Source organism: Pseudopipra pipra, chromosome Z (assembly GCF_036250125.1).
Source record: "Pseudopipra pipra isolate bDixPip1 chromosome Z, bDixPip1.hap1, whole genome shotgun sequence".
Taxonomy (NCBI): Eukaryota; Metazoa; Chordata; class Aves; order Passeriformes; family Pipridae; genus Pseudopipra; species Pseudopipra pipra.
The window spans coordinates 33424582-33438026 of NC_087581.1; the positions used below are offsets into that span (position 1 = coordinate 33424582).

Consider the following 13445-nt stretch of genomic DNA (forward strand, 5'->3'; position numbering starts at 1 on the left):
AATGCTTATGTTTGATTTCTGTTGCCTATTGTTTTCTTTGCTGGTTCTGAGATGAAACTTTTGTCTTCCAGTGGGGTTCCAGTGTATACCTTTGTTACAAGAAGTCTGTGCCAGCTTCTAACTCTTTAGCGTATAAAGCTGGTAAGTAATTTTAGAAGCTGTCTAAACAGAAGGATTCAAATGCTTTGTTGAAATAAAGTAATAATTTAGTAATAAAGCACTATCTGTCAGAATTTTGTTCCTAGAGGATGTCAGTTGAAATTAACTCCTATAATGCCTTCTTTGCTCTCCTCACTTTTTCCTAAGGAAAAGTCTCAATAGGAATAGCATTTTCCTGTATTATTTTAGTTCTTATCATGGCTTGGTTGCTTAGGAGCTTTAGCAGAAATCTTAGCAAATATTTCAGATGAAACAAAAGACAAAACAAAACTTGTGTTGGTGGTATTGGAGAAGGACTAACTAAAAATTCTGTTCAGCCTTACTCATATTTCTTTTTGTGTGTCAGGATCTTTAAGTTGAAAGTTAAATATGTTTCTTCCCTTCAGTTCCACGACTATTCTGTTGTTCCTTATTTGAGGAGATTGAAAAATATTCTGAACAATAAATGACAAGTCTGGGTTTTGTAAGTTTATTAATGTGTTGCTACAGATTTCTTTTTGAAGAAACCAAAAAAAACTTTCAGAAGGGTTTCTACTCAGCACTAAGTGCACCAAGTTCCTTTGATAGGAGTAAACTACCACACAGAAGTGGAAAGCATAGGTAATGAAGTCTGTGTACCATAAAACAAGCTAGATGAGCAGCAATAGTAAACCAATGCTTATGTACCTGTTTTCTACCAGCAAGAGTTATATACCCGAAGGCTGAATAAACAATTTGTTGAAACTGAACGTACTGAGAGCAGAAAATGCAGACAGTCATCTAGTTCATCCTATTTTCAGTGAAGGTATTACTGCTGTTTTCACAGTAGATAATCACTTTCTTCATAGGAATTTCTTGTAATAAAATCCATTTCAGTGGCACATTTAAATAGCACTTCAGCCCGACTGGTTTGGTGTAAAAATCTTCAGTGTGTTCTGGTTTTCAGCAGTTACCAAAAGGGTAAAATCAGTCAGTATTCATACACTATTTTCAAGTGATTGTTACTTGGATCAGTTAGTCTTACTGTCAAATGAGAGACTTTCTTCTTTGCAGATGTAATCTTAAATTCTGAAGTCCAGATAACCATCAGATGTAGCTATATATTGTGGAAAATATACTGCTTACATTATTTAGGGCTTACAGAACAAATGTACTTACTTTTCCTTTCCCCATTCTTAAGGCTTAATTTTCAGATATCCTCAAGAGAACTATGAATCATTCCCACTGTCAGAATCTGTTCCTCTCTTCTGCCTTCCCATGGGAGCCACTATTGAGTGCTGGGACCCTCAAACCAAATATCCACTACCAGTGTTCTCAACATTTGTACTGACCTGCTCTTCTGCAGAAAAGGTATGGCTCCACACTGTGAACTCGTTTTTTTCTTTTATTTCAGGTGGCTGCTCTGGAGATAAATAGAGATTGTTTCTTTAGTATTTTAGAAATACTACAAAATAAATTGTTAAATACCTCTCTTCTAAAATTGTATTTCTTAAGCCTTCGTGTAAGATGGAACTAAACCAAACAGGAAGTAGCTGGAAGTGTATTTGCTGTTTTAGTCCCATGTAGGCTGAACCATATACCCTTAATAAAACTAAAACTCACAGCACATGGATTTCTCTGTTGATTCAAGGAAGGAGTTTCTGGGAATGGAATTGTACTCTGTGTGTAAAAGAGAACTTAAGACGAGTGTTAGCAATGTTTAAATTGTTAGAGTTTTCATATCCTTACCTTAAAAGCCACTTCTTTGTGAATTTGTGTAATTGGGCTCTGTAGGTATCTTTGCACATGAATTGGAAACTAGTTACCAGAAAACAGCAGGGCAGGAAGAGGAACCATATCTGCTGAGAGGTGAATATGTGAAAGGCTCTAATGATGTCCCAGGACTAGTGATCCTTCTGAATTTGTATGAAGTGATAGATTGAGAACACGATCTGTTTTCTGAATAAGAAGGCTGTATAAGGCCACCAGCACACACAGGCACCAAAAAGGTGTTGCATGACTTGGCCCACATGTGGGAAAGGCAGTGTCTGCTATACATAGAGACTACAGGATTATAGGTACACCAGATGAAGCAAGGGAGCCCCTAGTTTAGGGTTGATCTCTCAGCTTTTGTTTCAGCTTGCCAGCTGTGTGTGTCTGTGTGTGTGTGTGTGTGTCTCTGTGTGTGTGTGTGTGAACTGCATATGGGAATAAGTGATATTAATGTGTGATTATCTCTCTGTAGCTAATAAACAGCAGTTTGGCTCTGTTAGTGATAACAGCTCAACTTCCACTCTGTCTCAGTCACCTAATAGGAAATTTATATTCTTTTCCATTTCCAAATAGAAAAAAGATATTTCTCCAAAATATTAACACTTCTTTTGCAAGGAAGGATGCAGTATTTTTCTTTCCCTGTTCTTCTTTTGCTAAGCTTGGCAGAGTAATTCAGTTAATACTGAAACTTTGAAAAATAGGAAGGTAATATTTGCCACGGTCCGAGGGGGGATGGGGCCATAACACAGCACGGACGGGTCCGGAGACAAGGTAGAGGTGCAAATGGAATACTTTATTGAGGGGTATAGGGGTTTTATGAGTTTCAAGTGGGGAAAGGGCTAGAATATCGGGTGGAGCGTGAGACAGACAAACGGGGGAACAAATCGGGGTAGGGACACAGGCAAAGGGGGAGGAACGTGGGAGGAACCGGGGAAGGAAAGGGCGAATGGTAACTGTCTCTGCAGCTTCTTCAGCCTGTCAGAGAGGGGAGCAGGGAAGCAGGGAAGCGGGCATGCCTGGACATGCCCAGGAGATGCAAATCCTGGGGAAACATACGATGTGTATATTTATAAACACATAAGAACTGTAAAGTCCTGTCAATTGCTGTATGTTTTTCTCCATGCCTGGAACCTCTCCCATCCTGAATCTTGTTCCTTCACAAATATTAGAAAAGGTTTAGCTTGATAAAATGAGTGAAGTCAAAGCTGGAATAATTTTATTGTTTAGTTTGGTAATGATAAGGGAATTTATTGAACACAAACATTTCATGAGGGTTGGGGGTTTGAGGGATTTTTGATTTTGTTTTGGTTTTTTTTTTCCTTTACCCTCACGGTTAATAGATAGAGTTTTGTCACAGCATGCTGTTTGCTTCCTTGCCTTTCAAGTTACTGAGTATGAATACTTTATTGAGGAAATGGGGAAGAGAGACACAAGAGTCCAAAGTATGTTGTTTATAAGGGTGCCTTCTGTGTTACATAAGTGAAAAGTCATTTCATAAGCTACATTTCATAAGCTACGCACTATAGTGTGTGCAAACACGAAAGACTTAAGGATGCTTCAGAAGTTCTAACCTGTTAAATACTCCTGTTAAATACTGAGTCTGCTTAGCTGTTTTCCTTCATCTTTTAGGTATATGGTGCTGCTATTCAGTTTTATGAGCCGTATCCCCGGGAGCTGCTAACAGAAAAACAGCAATCGCAGCTGGGTCTCCTGACAACTGTAGAGAGGAAAGTGATTACTTCCAAGTCCATCAATTCAAACAAATGCATCTGCCTTCTCTCACACTGGCCTTTCTTTGAAGCATTTCGAAAATTTCTTATGTTCATCTACAAACTGTCTGTCTCTGGACCTCATCCTCTTCCCATTGAAAAGTATGTAGAACATTTCTCTGGTTGTTGTGGGAATGTAGTTATCAGCTCAAGAAATCATTTGATTTATGGATGTCACACTTGCCTAGTTGGTATAGTTGATGCATCGTCTTGCTTCCACTGTTTAGCTTATTTTGTACTGATAGAAATTATTGCTGCTTCTGTTTAATAGTACTGGCTCTTGCAGCGCCAGCAAAGTTAACTGGATTTTACTTTGGCTTTTCTGTTAAAATATGTTAAGTATGTTTACCTTTCTTTGAGCTACATCAAACACAGAAAATGGCTGAGCTGTGATACATGCTACATTTGCAGTCCTGCATTTTAGCTTAATAAGTATAAACTCAGGGATGCTGTACAGTAGCAATGAATATGTGTGTCCAAGCACTGCAACTAATGCAGATTGTTTCTGTGTGTGTCTGTGTGCGTGCAAAACCTCTGCAGAGGATGCTTTTCAGGGTCCTAAAAGTTTACTGAAATACAATGTTACTTTCAAAACTGTTAGACCTCTGGCAGTGAGGTATGTAGCTCCTCCTAGCAAAGTCTTGTTAGAAACTATAGAATGGAGTTAGGCTGCCTGGGGTTTTAAATGGCTTGCCTAGATGCCGTTGTGTTCTTACCTTTTGCTTACATATCTGAAACTGTTAGTATTACTCACATTTCATGCTTGGAAATTGAACGGAGATTTTGTTTTTGTTTGCATAAATAGGCTCTTAAATGTATCAAAACGGTAAATAAATCTTAACAACCTTTCTAAAACACGGTACATTTCATGAGGGTTGGGGGTTTGAGGGATTTTTTATTTTTTTTGGGGGGGTTTTAAAATTTTTTTTAATTTTTTTTAAATTAATATTGGTACAATATTAATTCCAAAACGTGGTTAACATTGTTTTCAGTCTCTCATTAATCTCAAGTGCTGGTTTTCTAACATCTTGTCTACTTTGCAGGCATATATCCCATTTTATGCACAATATACCTTTCCCTTCACCACAAAGGCCAAGAATTCTTGTGCAGGTAAGGCAAACATTTGCAACCATTTTTAACTGCAGTAATGGCAAACTTTCTTTCTTGCCTTTGGTTTCTTTCTTTAGGCTTTTTGCTTGGCTTTGAATACCCACCTGCTGGAAGGGAACAGGGAGGAGATGATTGGGTTGGCCTTCTTTCTCATTGATATAAACCTGGGACAAGTTAGCAAAGGAGACAGTTTCAGGCTTTAGGTGGTGTAGATGGCAGCAGTGTCCTACTTGCACTTCTAAAATTTCTGCCTAATACTACCCTTTCATTTTATAGGCACCGTTTGTGTTACCTCACTGGTAGGGTTGTTTTCTGTCTTTCCCTCACTTGTCCACCCACTGCTGTGGATCAGAGTCTAGTCCCCTGGGGCATTGTCTCTTGTGTTCCTCTGTTTAATCACCTGGCAGCCAGTAGTGTGTCCAACACTGAGTCACAGACAATTTTCTATAAGTCTGAGAATTGTTTCAGTGACTGATACAAGCTCTGTTCACAAGTCCCAGAGGTTGTCTCTGGTACATGACATTGTGTCTGTCTGCCAGGCAGTTCATGAAATTATGGATATACATTTGTATTGGAATATTATACTGTATTAGCTTTGGAGTTGTCCATACCAATCACATACTACTTTATGTGTTTCAGCTTTCTGCCCATGATGCATTAATATTGTCACAGCCAGTTTCTACACCATTGCCATTAAGGTATCATTATTAACGCTTTAAATGTATGCTACTTGAAAAATTCAGAGGCAAGTAGGAGTGAGTCATAGAAGGAAGTCAAATATTACTGCAGTATCATTAAACATTCTAACCAGAAAGTTCAGTATGCATTTATAATGTTATAGAGTGTTGTTGTTGTCTGGCATAGGTGTGTCCATTTTGGAAGTGTACTATCACTAATTATCCTGAAATAAATATGAATTACCAGATTATTGTAGGAACTATGAAGGAATAAGAAGGTGTCTGTGAGGAAACAAATACATGTATTTAAAGATCTTGTATTTCAGAACCTGTGTAGTAAGCAATTTTATTTTTTTTAGTAGTATAGAGACTGTTGTTTTGGTTTTTTTGCTTTTTTGGATCCAAGAGAGACAATTACATCAAATAGTTAGGTGAAATCTTTGAAAGTGCAAATGCAGACATTTCAGAAATTCAAAAGTACACCTAAAAATTGTATTTGTGATTGAAGGTTGATGCAGTCTCTGTGGATACTGCCTGCGTCTTCTGGGTTGGAGCTCCCTATGATAGTGACATGAGGTTTTGTTTCAACGGTTTTGTTGATTTTTTGGTTTTTCTTTAAGTTAAAAACCAAAATATTCTCCCTTTTTATTCTTCCTACCCCAAAATATTATTGTATAATATTCTTTATTTATCATATTTAATTCATATTCATATTTAATCATGTCTGTTGCACAGGTACTTGAGTGAGAAATCATAGCCAGCCACCAAATTGCAAAGTAACTTGTAAGCGCTTTTCTAAGGACAGATTTTATACCCCTGTGCTCTAATAGATGTCATTGCAATTCATAAATGCATACAGTCCAAACAAATGAAATGGAGTCTAAACTGTAGAAACTAAAGGCATTTTTCTATCAAAATGGTGGATTAATTTTGCTTGACTCATATTAGAATTCGATACTGTTATTCTAAGATCAGATGGATACTACAGTTCATGATTTTTGCCTGAGGTAACCATCATATGAAACTACTGGTGTTTGTCTTTGAATTAGCTGTTAACCAGTTGGATGTGTTTAACTGTTATGAAGACAAGATGCCTGGGTATCTATGAGAAAGAGTGCCATAAACAGCACAAATTCAGCAGTAGCATGGCTTAGTGTATCTTTCTTTAGCAGAATTTAGGTTACTTTGTGGTAGTATAAGTCTTATAATGACATGAGAGCTATTAGTTAGTTAGTTAGGTGTTTGATGTGTGGTAATATTAGTACCATTCAACTAGTTGATTCCAAACAGTTGTCAGAAGTTTAATAGAAGTGACTTTTTTTTTTTTAAACTCGATAACATTCTTCTTTTCTTCCCCTTTCCCATGCACTCCTTAGTGGAGCAAACTTTAGCACTCTGCTTATGAATCTTGGACCAGAGAACTGTGCCACTCTGTTACTCTTTGTATTACTAGAAGGCAAGATCCTGCTGCATTCTCTTAGACCAGCTGTGTTGACAGGAGTTGCTGAAGCTGTAGTAGCTGTAAGTACGAAGTGTTCTGTACAGCAAGGAGAGAAATTGGTTTAAACACCACAGTTGTTACAGGGCTTTTTTAAGTTAAAATTACTGATGTACTAGATGGTAATTTTTCCCAGCAACAGCATTTAATTCAAGTGCTGTAGCTAATAACTATTAGAAAGATCATAATTTTTGCATATCTCACTAAGAGATGTGCTGTATATAAGTGATCAAACTTGGGAGCATTTTTCTGACAGTGTTGCAAAGCTTTTAGCAATTTCATTTCGATGTGCTGCATATAACTTCTTGATTTTTATTGTACAGTTTCTGTTGTCTTGTTTTAATGCGTTAATTTAATTTTTTTCTTCAGATGATATTTCCGTTTCAATGGCAATGTCCATATATCCCCCTCTGTCCTTTGTCTCTGGCCACCGTACTCAGTGCACCAGTTCCATTTATTGTTGGAGTTGATTCACGATATTTTGATCTGTATGATCCACCGCAGGATATTGTGTGCATTGACTTGGACACAAATATGGTGTACATGTAAGTTCTGTGGAGATTTTACGTTTATCTGTAGATGGAGAGATTGCTGAAATGCTCAGGAGCTAAAATTGTTAAATGATCTTTTATCCACTATGGTTTGTTTCTTACTGTCCCCTGTTCTTTTTCTCATTTCTAATGCTTCATACCAAATCAAAATTTACTAATTCAAGGATCAACACTTGGTACTTCCTGTAAAAATGTGATGCAGATGTTGCTGTAAATTTAGTAACAATGGTAAGTAACTAGGGAAGGGATTGTCACCCTGTACTTGGCATTGGTGAGACTGCACCTGAAATCCTGTGTTCAGTTTTGCACCCCTTATGACAAGAAAGACATTGTGATGCTGAAGTGAGTCCAGAATAGGGCAGTGGAGCTGGTGAAGGGTCTGGAGCACAAGTGTTTTTGAGGAGCAGTAAGGGAGCTGGGGTGTTTAGTCTGTAGAAGGTCAGCCTCTTCTCCCAAGTAACAGGCAGCAGGATGAAAGGAAATGGCATCAATTTGCACTAGATAAGGTTTAGATTGGATTGTAGGAAAACTTCCTTCACTGAAGGTCAGGCATTGGAACAGAGTGCTCAGAGAAGCCATTGAGTCACCAACCCTGGAGGTAGTTAAAAGACATGTAGATGCGTTTCTTGCTTTAGTGGTGGATGTGGTTTCATGGTGGGCTTCACAGTGTTGGAACTTGAAGATCTTAAAGGCTTTTTTCCATCCTAAACAAACATGAATGCTTCGGGACCCTTCATGACAGATCCTGATGCTGTCTTGCACTTGCACTACTTTATGTTAGTGTTGAAGAAATTTTTCTCAAGTTACAAGGACAAGTTTTTTGTGAGATCAGTCAAGCAAAATTTGCTGTCTTAATTCTAAAATATTTTCACTTAATTATTAAATTTTTAATATTTTCCTTAAATTGAAGGTATTGCATGAACAGCTTTTTTGCACCTTCTTGAGGAGAGGTTAATTCAGAGTCTGGTTTTCTGTAATGTGAGTACAAATAACTGAGTTGAAAATTTAGTTTTTTCAGGTGTCTAGTAACTTTTATTAACTACCTTTCTATTTTAAATTAATAAGATCATAAATAGAGGTATCTGAGCTAGTTCAAGATGAGGGTGAACATCATTAACTAAAGTGCACATCTTTTCTCTGTGAAAATTTAGTTTTACTTAATCTCCCTTTTTTAGTGAGATTTAAAAAAATTAATTAATTAAAATGAAAATTTATTTAAATTTAATTAATTTAATTAAAACATTTAGTTTTACTTAATGTCACTTTTTAACTCTTGTCTTTTACTTTTACTGGCTTGGATTAGACTTAGTAACTTGATCTGTGGGTCAGTGGAATGCTTGGTTTCTGTTATCTCAGAAAGACCCTTACTCTATTGAAGCAAATATTTTCTTTATATTACTGAAATACTTTGTTTTATTAGTAACATTACAGGAAATGGTAAACAGTGGAGCAGATTGGTTTTATGGTTTTTATTTGCTTTTTCTTCTGCTTCCCCTAGGTCCCCGTTAGAAACACTTCAAAAAGCATTTTCATCACAGTGTGGCCCAGTTTGGTATATTTGGTATTATGCCACCAAAAGAATAATTATAGGTGTTGTGAAAGAGGAATGCATTGAAGAAAGTCAAGGAAGATAATTTATTTATTTGAAGATATTTGCAGTGAAAAATACTTCAGTGTTTTTCTTCATAAGTAGAATGGAAGTTGAAGATCGGGTTGCTGAAAAATAGAATAGAAACAGGAAATTTCGCAGGCAGATAAAGATGTCAAGATTCTGTTGGGATGACTGTTAGAAAGACCAAGTACCAACATTACTTGGATTGGTTGTTGAACTAAAAGTCTCTCTGAGACAGATTGGAAAGACTTTTGCACCTTTTCTTTTACTGTTTTAGAAGTCCTTTTCTCTTTCAATAGTCAAGTGATCTTTTTCTTTTTTGCTGCCCATTTTGCATTTGTCTGTATGACATATTTGGCTCCCAGAGGAATTTGACATCTGTAACATTTGCCTTAGGCAAATGTGAGATGTTGGTACCTTCATTATAAAACTTTTTTAACTTGGAAATTAGTGTATCTTTCAGTTTTGCAGATGTGTAAATAAACCTAAATGTCCATAAAGCACTTTTTGTTGAGGATCATAGAGAATTCTGAAATACTATGTTATTAGTGAATAAAGATTAATGTTTGATTCAGTTTTATCCACATCTGTTTCTGTCCCTTTTTATTTCAGTGGCAACGCTGCTTGCTTTTTTTTTTTTTTTTTTCTTTTTTTAATGTGTAAAAGCATTTAACAGCACTGTTGCTGACCTGGAAAGACTGCTTAATAGAAAAATAACTTTTGAAAAATGCAATATTTTCTGGTACATCAATCGGTCTGTGTCTTTCTAGAGCAGGTTTGCTGCTATGCTGAAAAATACTGAAGGACTTTTATTCATTCAATATCTTCCTTAATGCTTTTTTAAATTTTTTTTTCAACTATCTCTGTGAAAGTTAACATTGAAAGTTCATTGAATAGCCTTTTTAGGGCAAAGGTTTGATAGCAGGATTTTTTCCTGACATTTTTGGAATGGTACCACTTAAATTATTTATAGGCATGCAATTATTGCAGGGGAAGAATGGGCAAAGGCATCTGTAAGCATGCAATTTTTCTTTAACTCCTGAAATTTTGGCTTCCTTCCTAAGATTATCCCTGTGTTGATTTACCAGTAGGGCAAATAATAATGGAACAAGGATCTCAAAAATGCAAAGTGCAAAACCAACTAGTGACAGTATCAGCTTGGATAGTAATAACTGATTTGGTCTCATGGCCACAAGATTTGATGTTCTCTCTGTAATAGGGATTCTCCCCCATCTTCTGCCTTTCAGAAAGAGGTGTAGAAGTTCTTGGGATTTACTCCCTACTAATCTCTCTTTATATCCAACTGCTTGAAGGTGGTCTAGCATTTTATCTGCTTTTGTTCTTAAAGAAGATGAGCATCCCTTTAGGCAATTTACTCCATTGTTTGATCAACCACATAATTTTCCAACTATGAACTCAATTCCCAGTCTTCCTAGGCCTTTTGAAGATGGGACTGAGTTGCCATAAACATGTTCCAGTGTGCCATATGACCATAAAGTTACCAAATTATCTTCCAGCATTTTGCCATAACAATTTCATGTTGTATTCAGAACTGCCTTTTATTTATACCAGTAGCAGTATGGCACATTAATGGTAGAATAGACTTTGCATAGTAGTCACGTATAGTAACAAGACTGATAGAAAAATCTGAAAGGGAAATCATCTGAAAGGTCTAAATCAAGTCTTAATCCACATATTCCTTACAGACTGGACAAAACTCTACTCATTACTCAATTTATACTGTTCTGTATCTGAGGAAATGAAATTCTGAGTTATGTCACTCCTGTTTTTTTTCTTTGTAACAAATAGAGACACTGACAAAATTTCAAAATAATGTTTTTTAGGTACTACCTGCTGTAAATGAAGAAAGCTAGGGCTGTTGAGTTCTTCTTTTTTATACTAACTGTATTTTATATGTCCATTTTTTTCTCTCCTGTGTTACAGATCAGATGATAAGAAGAGCACCAACTGGAAGCAGTTTCCCAAGAAGCCATGTAAAAGTCTGCTCAGCACCTTAAGGAAACTGCACTCACAGCTGGCAACAGGTGAAATAGAAAAAATAAAATGAATTGTAATTAGTATATAAATGTAAGGACTTCCTTCTATCACATGAGGTGTGAATTTTATTTTTTAGACCCTTTTTCTTTCTGTGACTTCTTAAAATTTAATCTTTTTTTTTAGCCTTTACTCATGGTCATGTCCAGACTCCCATCCCCCAGCACCCCGAAGTCCTTCTCAGCAAACATCTGTTCATCCTTCAGCCTGTATTGGCACTGGAGGTTGTCCCAACCCAGGTTGCAGCATCTTGCACTTGATCTTAGGAGGTTCCCATGGGCCCACTTCTTGAGCATGGCCAGGTCTGGCATCCTGTCCTTCAGGTGTGTCAACCAGACCACTCAACTTGGTGTCAGGAAAAAATCCTCTGTTCCTCTCCCTGTGTCATTAATGAACACATTAAATAACACTGGTCCCAGTACAGATCCTAAGGAACACCACTTGTCACTGATGTCCATCAGGACTCTGAGCTGTTGACCATTACCGTCTGGATGCCACCGTTCAAACAATTTCTTACCCATCTAACAGTCCACTCACCAAATTAGTCTCTCTCCAATTCAGAGATGTTGTGGGGGACCATGTCAAAGGCTTTACAGAAGCCCAGATAAATGACATCTGCAGCCCTTCCCTTGTCCACTGATGCAATCACTCCATCATATAAGGTCACTAAGTTGGTCAGGCAGGACTTGCCCTTGGTTAAGCTGTGCTGGCTGTCTCAAATCACCTCCCTGTCCCCCATGTGCCTCATCATGGCTTCTAGGAGGATCTGTTCCATGATCTTCTAAGGCACAGAGGAGAGGCTTCCACAGAGATTCCAGGGTCCAGTAGTGGTGAATTTCTTAGATAATGACTTTAGTGGAGTAACTAAATTTTGACAAAGTATTTTGGCAAAGTAAAAACAAAAACTGACCATCTTCAGCCTAATGACTTGGACAGATAAGGGCAAGGTTCTAACTGACCTAACAGTTTTCAGCTGTTGCTTCTTTCTTACTGTAGATGGGTTCTCTCAGGTAATCTGGTTCACAGTGTGTTAGGTTACATCATTGTGGGGAAGGAGACGATGATAGCCTCATAGATACACAAGATATACAAAATTTGTAAATTCCAGAAGCAGAAGATGTGTTTTTAGTAATAAAAAGTGTGAAACTATCATTTTCAGCAATACTTGTTGCTGGTTTTTTTTAAGAATGCAAGAGTAAACTGTGAATGTCACCTCTTTGTTTCTACCCTTTGGTGCACTAAAATGTTAGAATTTTTGTTGGAAGAATTGTTTTAGATGTACAGTCTTTAGAACAGGGAAAACGTGGTGTCACAAATGAGTGATTTAGGTCACTTAAAGAATGACCAGCAAAGGTATCAGTAAAAGCAGGTTTAATATAAAATTTGCGAAAGCACAACAAATTTCAGTACCAAGATTCACTTCATTACTTACTACATGGATAAAGCATGCAAAGGAAAATCGGGTTAGAATCAATGCAGAATGATTTTAACAGGGACTGTTAACTGGCAATGCAAAGGAGCAAGGGAAACCCTACTGCTGAGACAAGAGGTGCAGAGAGGATCCCCTTGCCTTCTAAACTCCTCCTGGAGCCTAGGTGCAACTGAGTCCAAACTTACCCCTTGACTAAGGAGCTGAATCCAAGGGCCCAGGTTTATGTCTAAATGTGTTAACAGCACTTAATCACTGACTAACATTAACAAAGTTATTTAATAGGATTTACTGTAAGCACCACAGTAACTTAACTACAGATCTGAGATGGAAATACTCATACTATACTTGCTGTTGGGTGTTTAAATGCCTTCACACATGCATTCAAGAGACACAAAGAATTGTGTACAAAGGTATGTCTACCTGTTAAAAATTCACCTTGAGTTTAGTCAGATACTCAACGTTGAATGTCTTGGCAACCCTCAGTGGGTGACAGGTTGAGCCTTGAGGAGTGTAGAGGTATTAGCCCAGATCCTGTTGGCAGCTTTTGACTGTGGTCCTTGGACTGTCACGAACTGGAGAGCCGGTGAGCTCCAAGAAGTCCCACTGAGAAGGAGGTGCTGGTGCAGTTGCAGCGGCCCAGGAGACCTCAGAGGGCTTGGCTTAGTTATAATAATATCGTTCCGTTCAGGCTATGAGTCAGGCAGATAGTGTTCCAAGGCTTTCCATGAGGCAACAGCTGTTCTTCAGGCAGCAGCAGTTGCTGAGAACAGACAGTGTTTCTGATAAGCTCAAGGGGAGCTTAACTGCTCAGGAGTCATTAATCAACTCCAAGGCCTAAAGAGGCCTGAAGA

The 13445-nt window shown here is 37.6% G+C and overlaps 1 protein-coding gene across 4 annotated transcripts in view; it reads left to right on the forward strand.

The window, feature by feature from the left end:
- The window catches only part of DENND4C (DENN domain containing 4C), a 70080-nt gene that overhangs the window by 24167 nt on the left and 32468 nt on the right, over positions 1 to 13445 (forward strand). For 2 of the 4 annotated variants that reach the window (XM_064643140.1, XM_064643141.1), the window contains exons 4-11: positions 72 to 141; positions 1319 to 1488; positions 3520 to 3761; positions 4703 to 4769; positions 5409 to 5467; positions 6823 to 6967; positions 7314 to 7489; positions 11052 to 11152. In XM_064643140.1, the coding sequence (XP_064499210.1) occupies positions 72 to 141; positions 1319 to 1488; positions 3520 to 3761; positions 4703 to 4769; positions 5409 to 5467; positions 6823 to 6967; positions 7314 to 7489; positions 11052 to 11152 (1030 nt within the window). Of the gene's footprint in view, positions 1 to 71; positions 142 to 1318; positions 1489 to 3519; positions 3762 to 4702; positions 4770 to 5408; positions 5468 to 6822; positions 6968 to 7313; positions 7490 to 11051; positions 11153 to 13445 lie in introns of those variants that run through there. The other 2 variants (XM_064643142.1, XM_064643143.1) reach the window with 2 other exon arrangements.